A 22356-nucleotide genomic window follows, 5' to 3' on the forward strand; every position below is an offset into this window, starting at 1 on the left:
CTCCAAATCCTGGGTTTTGTTTCAATGTCTCTGCTTGCCATTGCAATATAACTGCAGAATTTGATCTTGTGGTTAAAGGTATCAGGTTAATAGTTACTACAGATTGTCATAACCAGGTGTTATGTGGCTAGTGACTTAAAGGGGGTCTAGACATCCCCCAAAGGCTCATGCAGTCATGGGGTGGGCTTTTAGAGTTTATGATTGATTCATGGTCCAATGTTGGGATTATGATACACCCTCCCTGGGGCAGGTAGCTTGCATATAGTAGAAGGGAGGGATAAAGACTTCCTCTCTGCTCTTCATTTTTTGCTCTTAACACTTTTTTTGTTTTCTGCCACCATGAACAGTTGCTCTGTGCCATGTGCCACTCTGCCTTGGAGCCAACTGAGTATGGACTGAAACCTCCACAAACTGTGAACTAAATAAACCTTTCCCTCTTTAATTTGGGTGCCAGGTATTCTGTCTCAGCAATGACAGCAAACTAATCAAGACACCAGGCTATGCTGAGACTACTGTTATTACTAACTGTACTACTTTAGGGAGGGTGTCATACCTGTTATAAGCAGTGTTTCTCCCTTGTATGACAACACTGTGATTTTATGGAGTTATAACCATCACCATAGTCCAGTGCCAAAGGACTTGGTTCTGAGCCAAATAAACAGCAACTTGTCATGCTCAATACATTGGGAAGGCAGATTCAGAGCTCCAGTGGTGCAATTGGTTAGCGCGCAGTACTTATACGGGAAGACAGGTTCTTGAGATAGATAGGAAGACCAAAACCACCTACATCTAGAAGACATTCCTGAGGAACAGACATTTTCTAGGTAAGCCTTGATACTAAGAAAAATCTATCTACCATAAGAAATCTAGAAGCATCAACACAGAAAACAAAATAAAATAAAAAATAGAAAATGACAAGATGTAGAAGCAAAATGCAACCCAATACCAATAGCCAGGCACATTGTCCAGAGCACAGTGAGATAGAGGAAGTCAGAAACCAACCACTGGAACTTTCTGAAATGATAGCAACAGAAGTGAAAAAACAGGCCAGGTGTGGTGGTGCATGCCTGTAATCCTAGCACTCAGGAAGCTGAGGCAGGAGGATTGCTGTGAGTTTGAACTGAACTACACAGTGAGACCCTGTCTCAAGAAAAGTGAAAAAATAAATGGAAGAGGCTACAAAAAAATAATCTCTAAGGTGCACAAAGAAATGCCAATCAAAATAAAAGATATTAAACCAGATACAGATAAGAAAATAAATAGAAGAGCTCAGGAAAATCATGGAAAAAATCAGCGCTCAAAATAGGAAAGAAATGGAATCCATGAAACAGAGCTAAACAGAAATCCAGGATGTTAAAGACTCCATGGAAAGTATATGCAACAGACTGAAAGAAGGCAAGTATAGAATATCAGATGTAGAAGATGGGATTTTGGCTAGTGACCATGAAAAGAAAGATATGTTAAAAGTAGCAAGATACCATGAAACATCAATTCAACAGCTATAAGGTGAGTGAAAGAATAACATAAAATTGATTGAAATCAGTAAGAAAGTTGGAGACTGTGCAAAAGCCATAAAAAAACCTCTTCACAGAAATAATGGCAGAAAACTGCCCAAACATGGATAAAGAATAAATGAAGCATATAGAACTCCAAATAACCATGACCCAAATAAATCTACACCGAGACATATAATAATCAAGATTCCAGAAATTCAGCACCAGAACAGAATATTAGAAGAGCCTAGAGAAAGGACACAGGTCACCTCGAAAGAAGTCCATTCGAATCACAGCAGACTTCTCAACACAAATCCTCAAATCAAGGAGAGTTTTGAGGGAGGTATTTCAAGCCCTAAGAGAAAACATAATCCAATCCAGATTGATGTACCCTGCAAAACGATCTTTCAAAATCAATGGAGAAATAAGATACTTCCATGACAAAGAACAACTGAAGAAATTCATGACCATCAAACCAGCTCTACAGGATGCTCTGAAGGATATATTAGAAAGAGAAAACAAAGAGCACAAGCACATGGACACCAAGAGAAACAAGCCACTACCACACAGGGCAAGCAATTAAACAGAGGAGAAACATAGGGAACCAGTACAGGAAAATAACATCAAAAAGATAAGCCATACATATCTGTTATGACTATCAGTGTAAATGGTCTCGATTCACCAATCAAAAGAAACAGACTGGCAGAATGGATCAAGAAGCAAGGTCCAGCAAAACATTGCATACAAGAAACACATTTAACTCAGAAAGAAATTTGTAGGTTGAAAGTCAAAGGGTGGAAAATAACACCCCATGCCTCAAGCCCAGAAAAAAGCAAGAGTAGCTATTTTATTTGCAGACAATGTGAACTTCAAGCCAAGACTGATCAAAAGAAACACAGCAAGTCACTATAGACCTGTCATGAGAAAACTCAAGGAAGAAGAGATAACAATCATAATTATATATGCAGCCAATACTGGTGTGCCCACCCACATAAAACAAATACTAACAGACATGAAAAATCAAATAAGCACTAACACAGTGGTAATGGAGACCTTAATTCCCCACTCTCACAAATAGATCAACTAGACACAAAATCAACAAAGAAATATCAGCACAAAACCAAACCCGTGAACAAATGGACCTAGTAGATGTCTACAGAGTGTTCCATCTTGCATTATCAGAGCACACATTCTTCTCAGGTGCACATGGGACGTTCTCCAAAATAGAACACATATTAGCCCATAAAACATGCTAAAGTGAGGCGAAGTGAAATCATCCCGTGTGTATTATCTGCATTCATGTTACCTCCTCTCACCTAAATCTAGCCCATCGCTGGAGGTGGCAGCACTACATAGAAATAAGAGAGCTCACTCTTCTCCAGACAGCTTTGGGGAAATGGCTTGACTTGCAAGAAATTGTGAAAGAAGGTGGCGTTAATGATTCCTATGAAACAGGAAAGAGAAGTCTACAGCAGTTTATCACATACCGGAAAATAAACAGGAGATTCAGAAGTCTTTCAACACATGGCAATGATAAATATTAGACGAGGTGTAAATACTAACACTTGCCCTCATTTGATCATTAAACATTGAATGTGTTATCAAATTACCATAATGTATTCTATAAATATGTACAAATATATGGTGTCCACTAAAAACTTTAAAACCGGCTTCAGACACTATACAAAGTATACACATACTAAAAAACCACACGGTACCCCACTAATTTGTACAATTATGATTTCATGTGTCATTTTAAAACTAATTTAATGGTGCTGGGGATTTAGCTCAGTGGCACGGCGCCTGCCTAGCAAGCATGAGGTTGTAAGTTCGATTCCTGGTACCAAAAACAAAACAAAAACAAAAACAAACAAACAAACAAAACCTAATTTAAAAAAATGTAAAGACCCAAAGTGAGACTACTGTGGTAATGGACATGCACTGTATCTTGGCTGCATCGATTTCAAGATCCTGGTTGTAATATTTTACTGTAATTATACAAGCGGTCCCCTTCTAGGACACTTGTAAAGGCACATGAGATTTCTTGCCACTATTTCTCACAGCTGAATCCATGATTATTTGAAAATAAAAAGTTTAATTTAGAAAAATGAGAACTGCAGGGAGAATGGGAATTCCTTAGCAGATAGATCGGACTGGGCTGTGGAGCCCTGCACAAACCTGGATGTTCTCCAGAGTGTAGATAACGGGTTCTGTGAAGTTGTCCCTTCTCTGCCCGGTCATGATGCCCCCAACCACTCGAGAATTCATCCTCAGTTTCCTCTCCATGGTGCCCCAGTGGGCCTGGGGGTCTGCGAAGAAGCGTTCATCTAAAACAGACTCCATGTTTGCAAAGGAGACAAAAGCCACTCCGGTGGTTCCTGCCCCAAAGACAAAGAAAAGTGGGAACCATCAGCTGGTGAACACTTATAGATGCTCTCGAATGTTCCAAGCATTAGAACTGGCTTACGCTGAGGACTGAAGTAGCCGTGAACTGCCAGGTTGGTGACCTCGTCAGAACCATAGAGGGCTTTTTTTTTTTTTTTTTTTTTTTTAAAGAAACCTTGAGTGGCTATTACCTTGAGAAATCTCATCTAAACATAAATTTGAATTTTCACTCTTAAGGGACAGTGCATTCAGTGGCAAGGTTAAGTTCTTCCATCTTCACGTTTATCCCCATCTCGTGGGCTCTGGCTTTCCTCTTAAATACTCCTGGTCTCCAGGGAGGCCTCCTGGAGCTGCTTCTGGTCCCCTCTGCCCGTCCTATCACCCAGGATCCACTTGCCACCCCTGGGCAACAGAGGGACGTCTCAGATGCCCACTGAGCCGTCACACACACTGAGTACTTTCGATCTCCACCTCTTATTGTCATTCCTTTCTTTCAATACATGAGGTCTCCTAACCTGGAACTTGGAGGTGTGTTCCTACTTCACCCTAACACAGATCCCTCCTTCTTCATGAGCCCCGGTGATCCCTCCCACTTCTCACTTCAACTGGACACCTCCCTCTGGACGTCCTGCTGCTCACCAATCTCCTTCCCCTCCCCAGTCTCACCCCTGCAATGCGTCATCTACACTGCGGCCAGAGCACCGCTTTGGAAGCCTAGCTCTACACAGAAGGTTCCAAGGCTTTCTGTGCCTCGGGAGAAAGTGTAAACTACCAGATTGGCATCAAACACCCTCTACCTCCTTCCCCATCTCCCCCAACATCTATGCTCCTCTCTCCCACTTTTTAGTTCCATGAATACGCCTAGCTTTTTTCTCTCTGTGAAGATCTGTTGCTTGCACTGTCTAAGATGATTCCTGCTTCTTTCTCTACATATTCTGCAGGATTTAGTGCAAGTATCTCTTTGCACATTTCACCCTATGCGTTTACACTGAACTATTCCTGACAGAATTAATTACAGATAAAGGACAGCAAACTGGGCTGTATTATACACAATGCCTACAGTATTTACCTGCTGGCCTTCTAGGGAAAAAGTATGCCAACTCCGGTATAGATGAGTGTTGTCTAATTGAAATATAGTGTGAGCCACATATATAATTTTAAATTTGGTGGTAGCCCCATTTTTAAATTGTAAAAAACAGAAAAAAGTTTTAATAATATATTAAGTCAATATCCACAAAATTGAGTCACATCAAAATGTAAAATCTGAATTTTTTAAATATGAAACTATACTTTAAAATATGTTTTTCTTCTTTTACGGCTGTATAGTGTCTCATTGCGTAAATAGCACGTTTTCTAAAATCCTGTCATTGGCAACAGGGTGTGTGGTCCTGGAGAACACAATGGTAAGGGAAATAAGCCAGGCACAGGAAGATGAACCGCATGACCTCACTTACTCACGGAACCTAAAAAAGAGTGTTGATCTCATAGAAGCAGAGAGTAGAATAGTAGTTACCAGAATCCATGGTGCTGGAGAGATACTGGTCAAAGAATACCACATTCCAGTCAGACAGGGAGAATATTTTTTTTGTTTTGTTTTGTTTTTTTGGTTTTTCTCCGGTACCGGGAACCGAACTCACGACCTTGCGCTTGCCAGGCAGGCGCTTTGCCGCTGAGCTAAATCCCCAGCCCAGGGAGAATATGTTTAAGAGAGCTACAGTACAGTGGGGACTAGAGTTACTAGGAGTATGCTTTCTTGTAGGAAAAAGCCAAGGAAGTGAACATATTCTCACCACAAACATGGTAAGGATGTGAGGTAATAGATGCAAGAGTTTTTTATAAACGCCGTTGCCAAGGGCCGTCCAGCGGAAAGGCAGGCTCGTGCAGACAATATTGTGCATCCCCAGCCACCATATTCTCTGGATCTGGAACCACGCCCACCTGGACCTTCCCCAGAGGCAACATGTCCATCACTGTTAAATGTTTAGAACTGTTTCAGGACACCGAGGCAGCCAACAGGCTGCAACTGAAGACATTCATGAAAGATGACTTCCAGGACTTGCAGAAAGTAGCAAGAAGAGTTCAGCAAGTGTTTTCAGAGCAAGGGGGAATATTCTGAGGAGGATCAATGGCAGTGCGGGGCCAGGGATGTAGCTCAGAGGCACAGCGCCTGCCAGGCAAACACAGGGCTCTGAGTCTGATTCCTGGTACCAAAAAAAGAAAAAAGCAATGTGTCTTTCATTGTAATAATTTTAATGTAAATATTCATCATATTTTTAGATCTTGTCCACAAACTGTCTAGATTCAGCCATCCCACAAAGCATATATGCTTCAGAATATCATGTTGTACACAATAAATACACAGAAGTGGCTGTCAGTTTTTAAATAAGGAAAAAGATGAGGTCTAAAATATTTTTTAATACATTTTGTTCTAAAGCAATTTAAGTATAAAAATTGTAAGAACCATATTCGGTCCCTTTTTGGTGCCACGTATCTGCAACGTAGTGTGCGTTTTACACCGAGCTCATTTCAGTCCAGCCCAGTCACAATGCAAGGGCTCAGTAGCTGAATGCAGCCAGTGGCTACCTTACTAGGGAGGGCGGGTCCCCGTACTTTGTTTAGGAGTCATTATGTTTCTGAAATTTGACTTCCTCAGCAGACAGGAAATTCTCCAAGGACGTTGCCCATTTCCGCCTCCCCCTCACTGGTTGTCAACCACCTCCGATGATCTTGATGCCCAGGAGGCGATCAGTAAATACTTGCAGGTGAAACACACCTGTCACCTAGACTCTCAGGAAGGGGCCTGCACCTACCTGTGCTTTCAGATTCTTCAATGGTGGAGCACCCAACAGTCATCGCATCCCCTTTGGCTTTCAAGAGAAAGGACACATTCTCCTTATTACACTCGTCGTCGTTGATGACTTTGCTCTCGATGTCTGAAAGAGAAAGGGAGCATTGGCGTGGGGTCACTCAAAAGGGGTCTCGGGTGCTTTTCTGTCATTGTTGACAGGATACCTGACACCCAAAGTTAAGGGAGGGAAGGTTTATTTAGCTCGCAGTTTGCAGAGGTTTTAGTCCAAAGCAGGCTGGCCCCAAATCAGGCTAGCACATGGCAAAGGGGCAACAGTTCATGGCAGCAGAAGACAGCAAGAGCAACAAGAGGAGAGAGAGAGACAGAGACAGACAGACAGACAGACAAAGAGACAGACAGAGAGACAGAGAGAGAGACAGAGAGAGAGAGACAGAGCGACAGAGAGACAGAGAGACACACAGAGAAAGAAGCCTCTTTCTGTCCCTTATATTGTATCTACCAGGATCAGAGCAGTGCTAATCCAATCAGCGGACTGATCCGGCAATCACCCACCCTTAATCTCAGCAACTCTAATACCAGTGTTGCACTGTGAATGAATCACACAATCTAGACTCAGCCACCTCCAAAAAATTCTAAGACTGCCTGAGGCTTTGGGGGACATCTAGACACAAAGCCTAAGAGAAGGGTCCTGGATGTGAAGTAGGCTTCTGTCCAAGATGGGTACACATTCACACTTGAGAGCAATGCAAGAAGGGAGAGGCCGGTTTGCCACAGGGAGGGCCTGAGCCCCTCGGAAGGGGACAGGAAAACGGCAGCAACAAAACAATGAGAAATCTGGTTGGAGCCTTATGGGCTTCCGTACCAGAAGGAGCGCCTCCAGGAAAGGTGGAATTGAAGTTGAGATCTCAATGGCTCTCAAGGCTTGTGTGGTGAAAGCTGGGTCTCTAGCCCACAGCACTCCTGGGAAGGTACAGAAAATGGAAAAGCTTGTGGGAGTTAGGTCCCTGGGGCAGATGTGTGAATTACTGACACACTTCTAGCGCAGTGCCTCGCCCTCACCCTTGCACAGTCAATGGGAAGTGTCATTAACATAACTACACTTGCTTTGTGGTGACTTTAGGATTTTGGAGCAGTTGAGGGAAGATTCAAAAGAAAAGCTGCAGAGAAGCTCATCGCCAAGGTCACCCCCCAAGTGCGGCACCCTAGTGGCTTTGCCCTGAAGAGTTGTTAGTTACCCAAGTGTTTCGTGTGAACAGCCTGGCTGGTGTTCTCTGAAGACGTCAGTAAAGCGGCTAACGTGGTGCTCTCCACACTCTCCAGGAGGACCGTGGCCAAGGTGGACTTCTCCTCCTGGGTGAATTTGGTCCACGTGGATGTTTGCTCAAGCACAGAGTCAAATGTCTCCACCTTCCTCTGCAAGAAAAGATACATTTGTCCTTCCCTCTCTCACGCCTCCTCCTGCTGCACCTTCCCCTCACTCTCTTCCACCTTGGGAAATTCCTCCTCTTCTCCTTCCTCTTTCTTCTCCTGTCCTCCCCTCCCCATCCTCCTCCGTCTCAGTAAGGAACGAGCACCTGTCCTCTCTCAGCCAGACAGACACTAAGAGGCACAGCCGGAGGAGAGTGAAAATGGCCAACATCTACCTCCATTTTCTCCCGCGAGGGGTCCCTTCGGGAACACAGACTCACGTGGCTTTTACAGAACGCAGCAAGTTAGCGCCTCTAACAGCGGAAACCGCACATAATTTTGGACCCAGAAATTTCCCTTCCAGGAATTAATCCTTCCCGAAATACTTAAACACTGTGCAAGGATCTTGTTCAGTGAGTGATATTTATTTCAAGATGATTTCTGGAAATCCTAACAAATTGGTTAAATCAAGGAAGATGAAATCCGATTATGGGGCAGTAAGCAGCTGTTAAAGAACAGCGCTGTGGTATTCCTGCATGTATTAACAAGCAAAAAGGGCCACAAATTATTGAGTAAAATAAAGAATAATATGTATATACTATCTCATGTTCCTTAATAATAATCAATTTTCAGATTGATATTGAAGGTATGTATGTTTCTGGTCCACAAAATAAGAATAATGCACACTTGTTATGAGCTAGATATTTCTTAAAAAAGAGAGAAAGAAAAAGAGAAAAAGAGACAGAGAGAGATCTTATATATATTAACTTGTTTAATACTGAGAATATGACTATGAAATTGTGCCAGTTATTTCCTGGTTTGGTGTGGGGCAACAAAAATGTTTGTCTAGTAGATGGAATAACCAGTTTTGAACTTTTCCAGGCCAACACTTGAGCCGCTGAATTCTTAATTACTGCCCTAAACTTTTCATAGCAAATACTCAAGAAATGAATTTGTGTGTGTGTGTGTGTGTGTGGGTGTGTGTAACACAAAGTAAAAAGAGAGAGACACACACATCTAACTACTAACATTGGTCATGTCTGAGAAATACAGTCAAGGTAAGAACAGCAAAAAACAGTAATAGCAGTGTTAAATTAATCCCCTTATTACTGTGAACTTCAATAAATTCACTATAATTTGTGATTCTAACCCAAGCCAAAAAAGTATGAAAAGAATTCAGAACCTAATATTGAGGAGAGAAATGAATCAATTCCCACCAGATCACAAAGGATATTATACAGGAACCTAACTATGAGGATAAGTTTCTACCTATCAAAATTAGATGGCAAAACTACGAAGGATTTCAATTAAAGTGGGATACTATGAAATCCCAGAGTTGATTGTCCACAGGAAGCTAGACCCTGAGCACCAACCCCACCCCTGAAAGGCCTGAGTCTTGGCTGCACCTCCTTCCACCAACATGGCAAGAGTATCACAGCCGGAAGCACCCTGGGAGAATGTGGCCCCTGATCCTATGGCTCATAAAATCTCACTGCAAACCCCCTGAAGTATGAGACCTAATTCTTTTAAGGTGGGAAACTTTTTTTCTATTCTCAGGAAAAACTACATAGATGCAAATTACAGATCCATAGTTGTAATACTTTTGTGTTAAATTTCGAAGGTTTTGAGTTCTTTATCCTGAAAATGTGGAAACTTCTGTTATTTATAAGGCATGGAACAATTTGATACATTAGGGAACCATAAAATCTCATTGGAAATTGCAATCTGGTTTGTGATTTTAATAGGATCAATTTTCAAGAATGTGGCTGCTTATAAACTGTATTGTTGGGAGGGTCTGAATTATTACATGCTTCAAATTTATATATATATATGATTAACTGAAATTTGGAGTCAGTTGAAGGCCCTAATGACCTGAACCGTCAGATTTGTAAATCTTCCTCATTAGGTACTTGAAGTATGGAAGGGAATAAGGTTGTTTGTAAACATAGAATAAAATGCTTCAGGGAGTTTGAACAGGGGCAATTATTTACAGAAATTTAGTCTGAAAACCATAGGGATGCACACTTAGTAGACATCTTAAATTAATTTCCAACTAACCAAATTACATATGAAAGTTTTATTATTTTCATAACAAAAATAACCAAAATCTATGCCTAATTATTCACTAAAATATTTAGAAATAAAATAACATGCATACATCCAACTTACAGGCTTAAGAAAAGCTAGGCTTTAATACCTATAACTGTAGTAACCTACCAGTTTCTAGGTATATGTCATGGAGATGTATATTCAACTAAATAAAAGAATTGTCCATGGATGTTTATAACAGTTTTACTGACAACTGCCAAAAGCCGGAAATGCCTTCCAAAGATGAATGGATTAAAAAAATGTGGTAACTTCATAAAAAGAGGCGTGACTCAGCCATGGAAAGGGATGAAACCCATATTCATGCTGTGACCCAGAGGGACCTCAAGGATTCTACACTCAGTGAAAGGAATTAAGACACAAAGGACAAATACCGTGCGATGCTTCTCACGTGAGGTCCCCAGTAGAATGGCAGGTGCCAGGGACTGGCCAGGAAGACGGGGACCAGGTACTGAACGAGTACAGGGTCTCCTTTGGTGGGGGTGGGGTATACATGTTCTGGACCTAGAAAGTCCTGATGGTGGTGCAGCACCGTGACTGTCCTAAACGTCGTACGGGTTAATGAAAAGGAATGGAACTACTGGTAAACAGAACATGCATGAATCTCTCTTTTATATTTTTTGTCTTTTTAAGACAGGGTCTGGCTATGCAGTTCAGGCTGGCCTTAAGCTCACTTTGTAGCCCAGGCTGGCCTCGAACTCGCAACAATCCTCCTGCCTCAGCCTCCCGAGTGCTGGGATTACAGGCGTGCGCCTCCACAGCTGGCCATGCATGAATGTCAAAGGCATGATGCTTAGAGGAAAAAAAAAAACAAAAACAAACTAACAAACAAAAAAAAAACCAGTCTCAAAAGGCCACACACTGTAGGAGCCCATTTATAGCTCTCTTGTGGAGACAGATGTGAGGGAGAGCAGAGGAGAGATTTATGGGCTTAGCGGAGAAGGAAACTTCTAAATATAAAAGGGAAAGGTCAAGGGAGGTTTTGGAGGAAACAAAAGTGGCCGCATCCTCATTAGCGGTAGTTCTGCAGCTCTACCAGGTTCAGGTTCTCACAGGACCTGCAGTCGACATCTGCAAAGGTAATTTGAGAGGACTGATTTTTAAAATCTCACAATGGTGATAAGTTCAAGGTGAAATCACAGTGCAGTGGTTATGAAGAGGACTTTCTGCACCCAAAACACCTGTGAGATGGGAACTCTAACACGTGTGAAAGGGAAAGAAACTGCTCAAAAGGAAAGAACAACTGGGATGTGGGAAAAGAAAAAAGAAAGAAAGAAGTGAAAATATGTGTATGGGTGTACACAAGATAGCTAAGATAACTGTACTACTAATTTCTATTGCTTTATGGAAAGGAACAGTTAATGTTCAAAGGTTTGATCAATCTTACATGTCTATGTTTATCTGAGTAACCAGTCTGAAGATATCAATATGTCATACAACAATCACTGTTAATTTCCTATCACCTTGTCTAAAATTCTGTATTGCTTGTATTGTTTTTGTACTGTTTTGTTTATGTCTGTGTGTTTGGTAATATATTTTCACTCTTTTATCTTTTTTTTGTTTTTTGTCTTTTTTGAGGCAGGGTCTCACTATGCAGCTCAGGCTGGCCTTGAGCTCGCTTTGTAGCCCAGGCTAGCCTCGAATGCACAAGGATCCTCCTGCCTCAGCCTCCCGAGTGCTGGGATTACAGGAGTGCACCACCACACCCAGCTTCACTCTTTTATCTTTAAAATAAGAAAAAATGAAAAAAGAAACTCTGACACAACAACAAATACCCGCTTGTTACCTCCAGGGACACGGGAGCGCTTTTGTTCTCGCAGGTATCATCCAGGACGCTGAAGGTGGCATTCACGAGGCCACAGAAGGAGACCTGTGTCCCCGAAGAAAGAGCACCTGTGAGCGCCGGTCAGTCCACCCCCAGGCTCTGCATCTACCGCTGGGGCCGGCCAGCCGAGCAGGCAGGGCAGCCTGAGCTCCCAGTCTCTAGAGTTCTCAAGGGAAAAAACTCAACAGACCAACTGTTTTTGCTAGAAGTGAGAACGGTGGGAAGTAGCAGAGAAGAACTCTGGAGCAGGAACATAGCACTGTGGAGGAGAGTCATTCCCAGTGGTCTATGGCACAGTGTATGAGCACCCAGAAGAGACAAAGGCTCTGAACAGAAATGTCAAGAGAGGGAAGTGCTTATTGCCCTGATTTGATCAGTAACTTCTGTATGCCTGTGCTGAAGTATGACATTTACCCCAATAACATGCACCATACTATGCATGAATAAAAATTAAGTTTACAAACTCATCAAGGTATTTGTTGCACATGAACGTATTAGAATTGTATGTTTGTGGGGTACAAAATGAGGCTCTGGTAGATGTATGCACTCTGTGAGGATTAAATCCAGCTAATTAACGTATCCTCCCCTCAAATGTTATTTTTTGTGGTGGAGCCATTTGAAATTCACTCTCAGCAATTTTGAAATGTCCAACAGACTATTACAAACTATGGCCACCACACTTGTTCAATGGATACTGACAAACTTATTCCCCTTATGTACCTGTGACTTTCTACCCTTTCATGCCCATTTCTCCATTAACACACACACACACACACACACACACACACACACACACACACACACTCCATTCCACTCTCTTCTATCAGTCTGATTGTTTTAATATATATATATTTTTTTGGTACCTGGAATCGAACTCAGGACCTTGCGCTTGCCAGACAGGCGCTTGTGCTGCTGAGCTACATCCCCCGCCCAAGTCTGATTGTTGCAGATTGCTCTGCTAAGTGGGAACACGCAGAGTTTGCTTTTCTGTGCCTGGCTTCCTTCTCTTAGAATAATGTCCTTCGGGTCTGGCCACGTAGCAACACATGTCAGATTCCCTCCTTTAAGGCTGACGCGTGTAACACTGAGTTAGAAACCCGTCGCCTTTGTCTTCCATGATTACAAGAAGCAAACAGCAAAAAGGGAAATGTGTGAAAAAGTGGTCTAAATAGAACATCATTTAGCCGTAGGAAGAATTTCTGGTGCAGGTGGCAGTGCGGGTGAACACTGAAAACAGGATGGTAATTGAAACCACTTGGACACTGTAGGAAAAATATTACACCACTCTCTTCTAGAAAACGTGTGGTGGGCAAACCCTTGGGGACAGAGAGCCAATTCGTGTTCACCAGGAGCGGTGGGAGAAGGGAATGCGGATTGCTGGGAAGGGGATTTCCTTTTGGGCTGAAAGAAATGTTCTAGAGCCAGCTAATGACAATTTCTGCACAACACTGTGAATACACTAAGTGCCACTTAACTGGATAGTCTAAAATTGTTAAAGTGGTATATTTTATGTTAGGTCTGTTTTGCCAAAATTTAATTTTGCCGAAATGAAACAGAAAATCAGTGGCCCATGGTGTGTGTGAATTTCAAAGCTAATTCACAAGTTCCTATGCAGAGTGGTGACATCACTTCCCGAGAGCGACACGAAATGTTGCTGATTTCGGTATTTCATTAGGTAATCAGGATGTCCAAATTCTTCTGTGCCTGGCTTAACTGTGTATCACCCCTCGTATATCACTCAGATCAACACCAAGACCTTTGCTGGTAGTGAGCCTCCAAAAGTCTCCCATTTGAGTGAAGCAATCCCAAAGTTTTATAAAAGTTAAGTACCTTCTTTTCACAGATTCCCTTGTAGCTATTCTCGAACATATGACTAATTTCTGGACAATATGTAGAACCAGAAGTGATAATGTGGCATAATCTTAAAGGGAAAGATCATGCCCTTTACTTCCCCTTCTCTTCTTCCTGCCAACTGTAAAGCAGATGTGATGGCAGGAGCGAGAGCAGCCACACTGAGCCACAAAGTGATAGTATTGTGTTGACAGAGACAGCATTACACAACTATCAAACAAGCCCTCCCTCGAGGACAGTCAGATTCTTATAGATCTGCTGTCTGTTTTAGGACACCATTATTTCCAGCTTTGTTCAGACTGCAAAAACACCAACTTGCTGAAGTGGCCACTTGGGAAACCTCAACAACTAAGACCTTTCCCCAGTACTTACGTATTTAGGGTCCACAGCTGACCCTTCTTGGCAGTGCTGGACCTGTTCATTGTGGGGAATCATGTCTTCCCTACATTTGAATGGAACCCCTGAGAGGGAAACAAAGGCAACCAAGTCACACTGCGATCACAGCAAGATCGGAACAAAAGGTAAATCTGACTCCCCAGCTCCGTGGTCACAAAGCACAGCAGCGAGGGTGGAGCTAACGGCAAAGCTACCCCAGCGTGGGGACTCTAGGAAGCAGCAAGTCAGAAAATGATGAACAGGATGAAAGCATTTCTCACAGGGCTCCCGGAGAAGAAAAATGATGGCAGATGCTGTTTAGAGGTGTTACCCCAAGGGGGGGATTTTTAAGGAAGAGAAAAAGACAAAATTCCAAGTGCTTCCCCGGGAGGAGGACACAGAGGATGGGTGGGGGCTGTTCAGACGACACACTGGCACGGATGATACTCTCGTCCTTATTTGAGAAGGGCCTCAGACACATCTGTTGTGTTCTATGTCACTGCAGCCACTTAGGTATATATTTTTAAGGTATAAAAATCCCATCATTTAAATTTTTAAGCCTTGCATAATTTTCTGTTGTTCTTGAAGATAAGAGACTCTAGACTGCTTTGCACAGCACCCAAGGCCCTGAATAATCTCTCTGCCCACCACATCAGACACATCTAACCCTGCTTCTGCCTCCTCTCACTCTGCCCCAGCCTCAGGACCATGGCACGTGCTGTACCCTCATCTGGATAATGCCTACTTCTCCTGGGAGCAGCTGCTGGAATGTCAGTGGCTCGGAGCCTATTAAATATCCCATTATTGCCCCAGAACACACTCTACTGTGTCCCTTGCTGCATTCCTCTTGATTATTATTACTGATCAGGAATGTGACCTCTGGTTCCTTCCCTTGACTGTAAAGTGCAGAAAAGCAGGTAGTACGCCCATCAAGATCAGGACTGAATACTCAGTGCTTGGTGCAGTGGACTGCTGGATTAACTAATTAACAGTTGATGCAAAAATAATTTATCAAAGGAGTGGATCAGTGAGTGAGTAAAACAAGAAGAGGAATTCTGTGTGTGGATGAGGTGAGAGAGAGAAACAGGCAGAGGTGTGACAGAACGAGGACTTCGCAAGCAAAGCAAGGCGGCAATGCCACGGCTGACACGCACGAGGAGAAGATTACTTCTGCAGCTGAAGTTGCCGTGCGTCTCAGAGCCTTCTGGACTGGGCCGGAAGCCTGGCGAGCAGCCGCAGCTGTAGGAGCCCGGAACGTTGGTGCAGACGGAATGTGGGCCACACGGCGATGGGTCTTGGGAGCACTCATCCACATCTGCAGAGAATTCAAGGCTATCAAGAAACTCAGAGAAACAAGGTGGAACTCCTTTCCCGGACTGCTGTCTGGCCAAACCTCCCCTCACCTTCGCATCCCACTTCTTGGCCTGTGAAATTCAGTTGTCCGTTGCTTGGCGCGAAGCCGGAGTGGCAGGTGCAGAAGTAGCTCCCAAGAGTGTTGGTGCAGGTGGAGTTGAGGGGGCACGAGTCAACACACTCATCGATGTCTGTGAGGCAGAGAATGTGTGTGAAGTAAGTGCTGGTTGTGCGCCCAACCAAGTCCTGCTTTCCCTTCCAAAGTACGGTCTCGCCTCTCATCAAGGGGGTGTGCAGGATGAGTGCATCACTGGGTCGTTTTGTTATTGTGTGAAAATCATCGACCACGAGTGTGCAGACTTTTGGCTTGCCTGGGACACACTGAGTGAAGAGGAATTGTCTTGGGCCACATACAAAATAGAGAACACGGTTAATGTAGGTAAGTAATAAAACATTCTTTTTATACTGTAATCTATTAAATTATTGTACAAGATGACACAGGAAGCCCAGGCTTAAAATTAAATAGAAAGAGATTTCCCCTGTGTTACACTGTAATCTCATGAGAGCCCACCTTTTTATATGTGGTCCACTGTCCTAGAAAATGGCGGCCCAGCCAGAAACTACATTTCCCAGCAGCCTCCAAGTGAGATACCGACTAGTCTTCATTCATGGACTGTGGGCAGGGATGATGCATGTCACATTTGTGCTAAGGAGCTTAAGAAGTGGGTGTGACTTCTGCCCTCTCTCTTCTCCCTGGCTGGGACTTAAAAATATCTCTGGCAGCTGGGTACAGTTGTGCATACCTATAAGCCCTCAAGAAGCTGAGCCAGGAGGATCTGGAGTTCAAGCCCAGTCTGGATAATTTAGCATAGCCTTGTCCCAAAAAATAAAAAGGGCTGGGGACGCAGCTCAATTAGGAAGCCCTGGGTTCAATACCCGGCGGTACGCACAAAAAAGTCTCTGAACATTGCTACTGTCCTCTGTATGAAAAATCACTCCGTAGACCACAGCTCCTCACGCTCTGACCCGACGCCCACGGCCTCACCCACTGCTCTCAGTAGCAGTTCAAATCCCAGCTGGTCCACACCATTGCTGTATAGCCCCAGAAAAATCACGGCACCTCTTGCTCCTGAACCCCAATTTTCTCACCCCAACATGAGGATCATAATCATTTCTCTTATGGTGTTCTAATGAGGAGGGAGTGATCGGGAGAAATGGCGAGAGCTGGTCATCCGTACCTTCACAGACGGAGCCGCGGGAGGTGAATCCCGCCTGGCAGCGGCAGCTGTAGTTTCCCAGGGAGTTGATGCAGTCAGCATGTTCAGGGCAGAGCCCGGCTAAGAGGCACTCATTGATGTCTGCAATGGAGACAGGAGTGAGTGAGCAGAGATCAGATATCCAAATTTAGAGAGTAATCTAAATTTAGCTCATCGTGGTGTTGCTGGACATCCTGAAAGTGTGTCCCGGCTTTCACACAATCCCACCATCTCCAGTAGAAGACAGACCGTTAGGCAGACGGCTGCACTTGTACCTTCCCCCCCGTGTGTTTGCACACTGACTTAGGACCACAAGGCTGCGGGCTTTGAGAACATTCACCGATATCTAGACAGAGAAACAGATGGAAGGACAAATTTTCATCTTCCTGCATGGCAGATTGTGTTTTCTGAACATGAGAGAAGCCACATCTCCCGTTCCACAGGCTTCATACAGGGAGGCTTTGGCATTCTTTCCTGCAAGTTCTGGAGTCCGTGTGCTCTCCCCTTGACGCTGAGCGTGACGGGTGGCAGTGGTGGTCGTGGTGCTAGGTCAGGAGGGAATCATCGCTTCCACCTCGCTTCCTTGAGACGTTCGGTCTTGGAAGGCGGCTGCCATATGGTGAAGGAGACCAGCAGTCCATGAACTTGTTCAGCGGCGAGGATCAGAGAGAGAAACGGGAGAGGAGAGGAAACAGGAAAGGATGAGGAAAGGGGAGAAAGGAAGGAAGGAAGAAAAAAGGAGGAAGGGAGGGAGGGAGGAAGTGAGGAAAGAAGGAAAGCAAGGAAGCAGAGGGGGAAGAAAGGAACCAACAAGGGAGGGAGGAGAGAGGGGGAGGAGCCCTGGAAGGAAAGAAGAGGAAATGAAGGAAAGAAGAGGGAAAGGAGAAGAGAGGAGGGGTGAGAGAAGAAAAGAAGGGTGGATGGAGGGAAGGAAGGAAGGAAGGAAAGAAGGAACGCAGGGAGGGGAAGTGGGAAGGAGAGCAGAGAGGAAGGGAGTCTGCTGCAGCTAATGTGAGAGGAGACGGTGGGGGAATCCCACACGCATGCGTGGGTCGATTCCCTGAGATGTAATGAACGGCTTATGAACGTGGACGGGAACGGAAGAGTGAGGACGGCTCTGAGATCTCAATGTAAATACCTTTTCCAGGAAAAGTTCTGAAATTTGGGTCTTAGGTCTTCCTAGGGCAAGTTTTTTCCTCCTCAGGAATATTTATTTATTCTTTTTGAGGCAGGGTCTCGCTATGTAGTTCAGTCAGGCCTTGAACTCATTATGTAGCCCAGGCTGGCCTTGAACTCACAGCGATCCTCCTGCCTCAGCCTCCTGAATGCTGGGATTACAGGCGTGTGTCACCACGCCCGGCTCCTCAGCAGTACTGACACATGAGGCTGTATCATTCTTGGTTGGGAAGCAGGACTGAGGATTTAGCAGCATCGCTAGCCTCTAGCTACAAGATGCCACCTGCAGCCCTATTGCTCTCCTACCTATCACTGTGATGACCGAAGATGTCTCCGCACGCTGGGCTCGGGTTGCACGCCTGTAACCCAACTCCTCGGGAAGTGGAGTCAGAAGAGTCACAAGTTCCAGCCCGTCTCGGGCAACTTAGTGAGATTTGCTCTCAAAATTAAAAAAAAAAAAAAAAAAAAAGGCTGGGGATATAGTTCATCGTGAAGGCTCTCGGTTTAATCCCCTTACAAAAATAATAATAATAATAATCATCATCATCTCTGGACATCGCCAGAGCACCCTCGGAAGGAAAATCACGGTGGGAACAGAGCTTCTCATTATTTCCTGACACACACTCCTCCAAAGAAGTTCAAACCCCAGCCGGACCAACTTCCTAGCTCTGCACCCGCGGAAAACTGACCCCAGCTCTCTACGCCCCAGTTTTCTCATCCCCAAAATGAATCGTGATTCCTTCCTCTTCTGGCCCTCTAATGAGGTGATCCTCATTTGGCTGGGCAGGGAAATGGTGAAAAGCTGGTCGCCGGCACCTTTACAAGCGGAGCCCCACGGCATGAACCCAGGCTGGCAGAGGCAGCTGTAGTTTCCCAGGGTGTTGACGCAGTCCGTGTACTCAGGGCAGATCCCGCTGGACAGGCACTCGTCGATGTCTGGAAGCGAGGAAGAGTGAGGAACAGGGATTAGATCTCTAAATTCGGCAGCTGGGACCAGGACTGCTTTGACCTTCTCTCGCCTAAAGTATCTCAAGTTCTTAAAACTGAGATTTGCTGCTTTCATTTGTTTCAAGAAGGGATTCAGCTGCTCATCGAAAGGATTTTATTATTTCTCCTTCGTATCTCTGTAAGACACCCCAGCAGGAGCGGGGCGAGGCAGCGTGTGTCAAGGCCCGGGGGCGCTTGGACAGGGGGCGGGCACAGCGCACCCGCGGGGAGGCAGCCGGAAGGAGGTGCCCAGGGTTCCAGCCACGGAAGCGTTGGGAACAAGAGGCGGAGTTGCTTCTCAGTCCCGGCGCAGCTCCCAGCCGAGGTCTGGGAAGCGCACCCTCTTGGGGAAAGTTCAAAGCCACCCAAGGAAAGACACCAGGTTCAACAGTGGCTGCCTGCTGGGTGGCCACCACTGGCTAGGTCTTAACTCTCCCCCCTCTGGGCGGAGTAAGGCCTCAGCCTCAGACCAGAGCACTAACAACAGCACACGCCCGGCTCGCAGGGCAGTGACGGGGCTGTGACCCTGAGTCCTAGGAGCAGAGAGGAACTCAGCGCTCCGCCCTCACTAGGGAGCCGGAACCAGGCTCTGAGGGCCCTTGAGGCGGGGAGAGTCGCAGGGTTGTAGCGGCTGTGGCCAGTTGGATGCAGGGTGCAGTGGGCACCATCCCCCCACCCCAAATGCTTCCTCTTGCCATGCCCCAAATGCCCTCCACAGGAGGGGTCTCTTCCACTGAGCGCTAAATGCCTCTGAACTGCCAGCTGTGAACAGCTCCACCTGGCACAAACATGAAGGCTGGCAAGGCACAGAGGCAGAGAAGAATGTAGTTAACTAAATTAGCTACTTGTTTAGTCATAAGTATGTCTCAAGCTCCCTGTACCCTCTGCAGCATTTCATCAAAATTCCCTCCTTCCTTGTTTTTACCTGCTTCCCCTCACACACCCTCTCAAATCCTACCTTCATCCGCTCCTTTTTTGTTACGCAAATACTATCAACACAGTGTATTCTTAAAACACCTTTTATCTTTCTCCCTTTTTAGTAACAGGTAGGGAATTGGCAGTGTGCTAGGAAGAGCGTAGGACTAAGAGTTAAGGCTTTTATCACTACAGTTCCTTACCTAGTTATAGCAGGTTCTCCCTCACCAAGGAGAGGTTTCCTAGGTTTAGCTAAATTCATTTTCCGGTTTCATCATACTCCCTGTACCTGTACCCTCCACCCTTCTCCTCCAAAACTCTTTCCCCTCCCTCTTTCTTTCTTTTTTTTTTTAATTTTTTTTTTTTTTTTGTTTTTTTCTCTGGTACCGGGAACCGAACTCACGACCTTGCACTTGCCAGGCAGGCGCTTTGCCGCTGAGCTAAATCCCTAGCCCCCCCTCTTTCTTTAATTTCTCTCTCCCACCCTCTTAGATTCCCCTTCTGTCCCCCACGGCTTGTGCATGACACAAATACTACCATCAAGGTATTTTTTTTAATTATTACTCTATTTGTTTTTTAGTTTTTGTCTTTTCACATACACAGTAAAGTGGTGCACAGAGTTAATTATTGCTTTAGTTTATATACTGTCTTTCATCGACATATCAGGTTTAATACTAGCCAAAAGTTGTGTATGGAAGTCAAACATGAGCTTTCTACCAGCATGAGACTTAGCTCCACCCTTCTCAGCTTCCATCCATCTCTGATTATGCGTCCCTCCCTCTTCTTATTTCTGGCCCCTACAAAGAGCCTCTCCTCCCCTTCATCCCAGGTATGAAAACAATACCAAGTTCCTATCTCTTTTCTCTCTTTCAGTTGCTGTTGTCTCCTTCCATCTTTCTGAACTGTTTGCTCCCTTCCTTCTTCCTTTTTCCTTCCTTATTATTCTACATCCTAGCCAACTTGTCATCGTGGCTGTTTCATTGTCTGCCTGAGAAGTGTGAGATTTTGAAAATGAGTTTTAAATTATATGTTGACATACAGTTGTTTCTGTCCATGCTGATATAACCAGTAGTTGTTCTGTCCTAGCAGTGCAGTGGTCTGGAATAAACCTAATACACTGAGGGGGTTGAATAGGTAAGTGAACACACACACACACACACACACACACACACACACACACACACCCAAAGCCAGTGTCACAGCACAGGGAGACACACTAAGATCTCCACAGCAGCGACAGAGTTTTTCTACCCTCGTTGATCCTTAACCTTCAGCACAAAAAACTAGAAACAGGGAAAAACAAGGAAACAAGATGTTTCCAAAAACTCTTAACTCTCCAAAAGCTGATCTCAGGCCGGGCATGGTGGCACATGGCTATAATCCCAGCACTCGGGAGGCTCACTGCAAGTTCAAAGCCAGCCTGGGCTACAAAGTGAGCTCAAGTCCAGCCTGAACTGCATAGAGAGACCTTGTCTCAAAAAAGACAAAAAAAAAAAAAAAAAAAAAAGAAAAGAAAAAAAGCTGATCTCATGGGCATCGAAGTGAAGCAGTTTCAGGCAAAGAACTCAAAAGCCAAATGGTTAAAATATTTGAGGAGGTCAAAGAAGAAGCAAATAAGTAAATGTATAAGGTGTTCAATGAGCTCCAAGAATGTAAATAGACACAGTAACTGAGCTTATGGAAGACAAACATAGCTGATTGAATTAAAGAAAAAACAGGATTTAATGATCACTTTAGTAAAGAACTAGAGATTATGAAAAAAAATCAAGTAGAAATGAAATGAAAAACACAACTGAGAGCCAGGCCAGTAGCTAATCAGGACTAAGCAGAGCTGAAGAAGGGAAAAATGTGGCACGTCACCTGCTCAGTGATGCATTAAAAGAAGAAAATACAAGAAGCTGGTTCAAGGGCTCTTAGATGGCCCTAAAAGAACCAAGCTAACAACTAGGAGTTAAGGAAGGGCTGGAAAGAGAACTAACATTATAAAACATGTGTACGATGAAATCATTCCAGAAAACTGACCAAATCTAGAGATCAAAATGCATACCCAGGCAAATGAAGCACTTAGAACTGTAACTAATGTGAGCAAAACACCAATTCTCCATCACATCATCATTAAAACCCCAGAAGTATATAACACAGAAAAATTAAAAACTGTCCAAGGAAAACATCAAGTAATTTATAACAGCGAGGTTATCAGAGGATGTAACTAAACAGATAACAGACTTGACTGGTAAAAGATCAGCAAGCTTAAAGACATCACCAATAAAAGCCTGGGTGAACTAACCAAGATAGTACAGGGTATGAATGACCAGTTCAGGAAAGAAGGACAGTTCATAAAAAGATTCCAAAAGAAAATCAGGATATAAAAAAATTCCACTGAAAATATAGGTAGCAGAAATGATCAATGCGAAGACA

At 44.3% G+C, this 22356-nt stretch overlaps 1 protein-coding gene across 1 annotated transcript in view; it reads right to left on the bottom strand.

Moving 5' to 3' along the window:
• The window catches only part of Adgre1 (adhesion G protein-coupled receptor E1), a gene marked incomplete in the record, with an annotated part of 73326 nt that overhangs the window by 28024 nt on the left and 22946 nt on the right, over positions 1-22356 (bottom strand). The window contains 9 exon segments of the mRNA XM_013505356.1: positions 3673-3871; positions 6689-6811; positions 7923-8100; positions 11987-12070; positions 14249-14337; positions 15420-15566; positions 15655-15795; positions 16843-16962; positions 18853-18972. Of these exon segments, the coding sequence (XP_013360810.1) occupies positions 3673-3871; positions 6689-6811; positions 7923-8100; positions 11987-12070; positions 14249-14337; positions 15420-15566; positions 15655-15795; positions 16843-16962; positions 18853-18972 (1201 nt within the window).

The sequence above is a fragment of the Chinchilla lanigera genome, unplaced genomic scaffold (genome assembly GCF_000276665.1).
Source record: "Chinchilla lanigera isolate Chin_1 unplaced genomic scaffold, ChiLan1.0 scaffold00094, whole genome shotgun sequence".
NCBI lineage: Eukaryota > Metazoa > Chordata > Mammalia > Rodentia > Chinchillidae > Chinchilla > Chinchilla lanigera.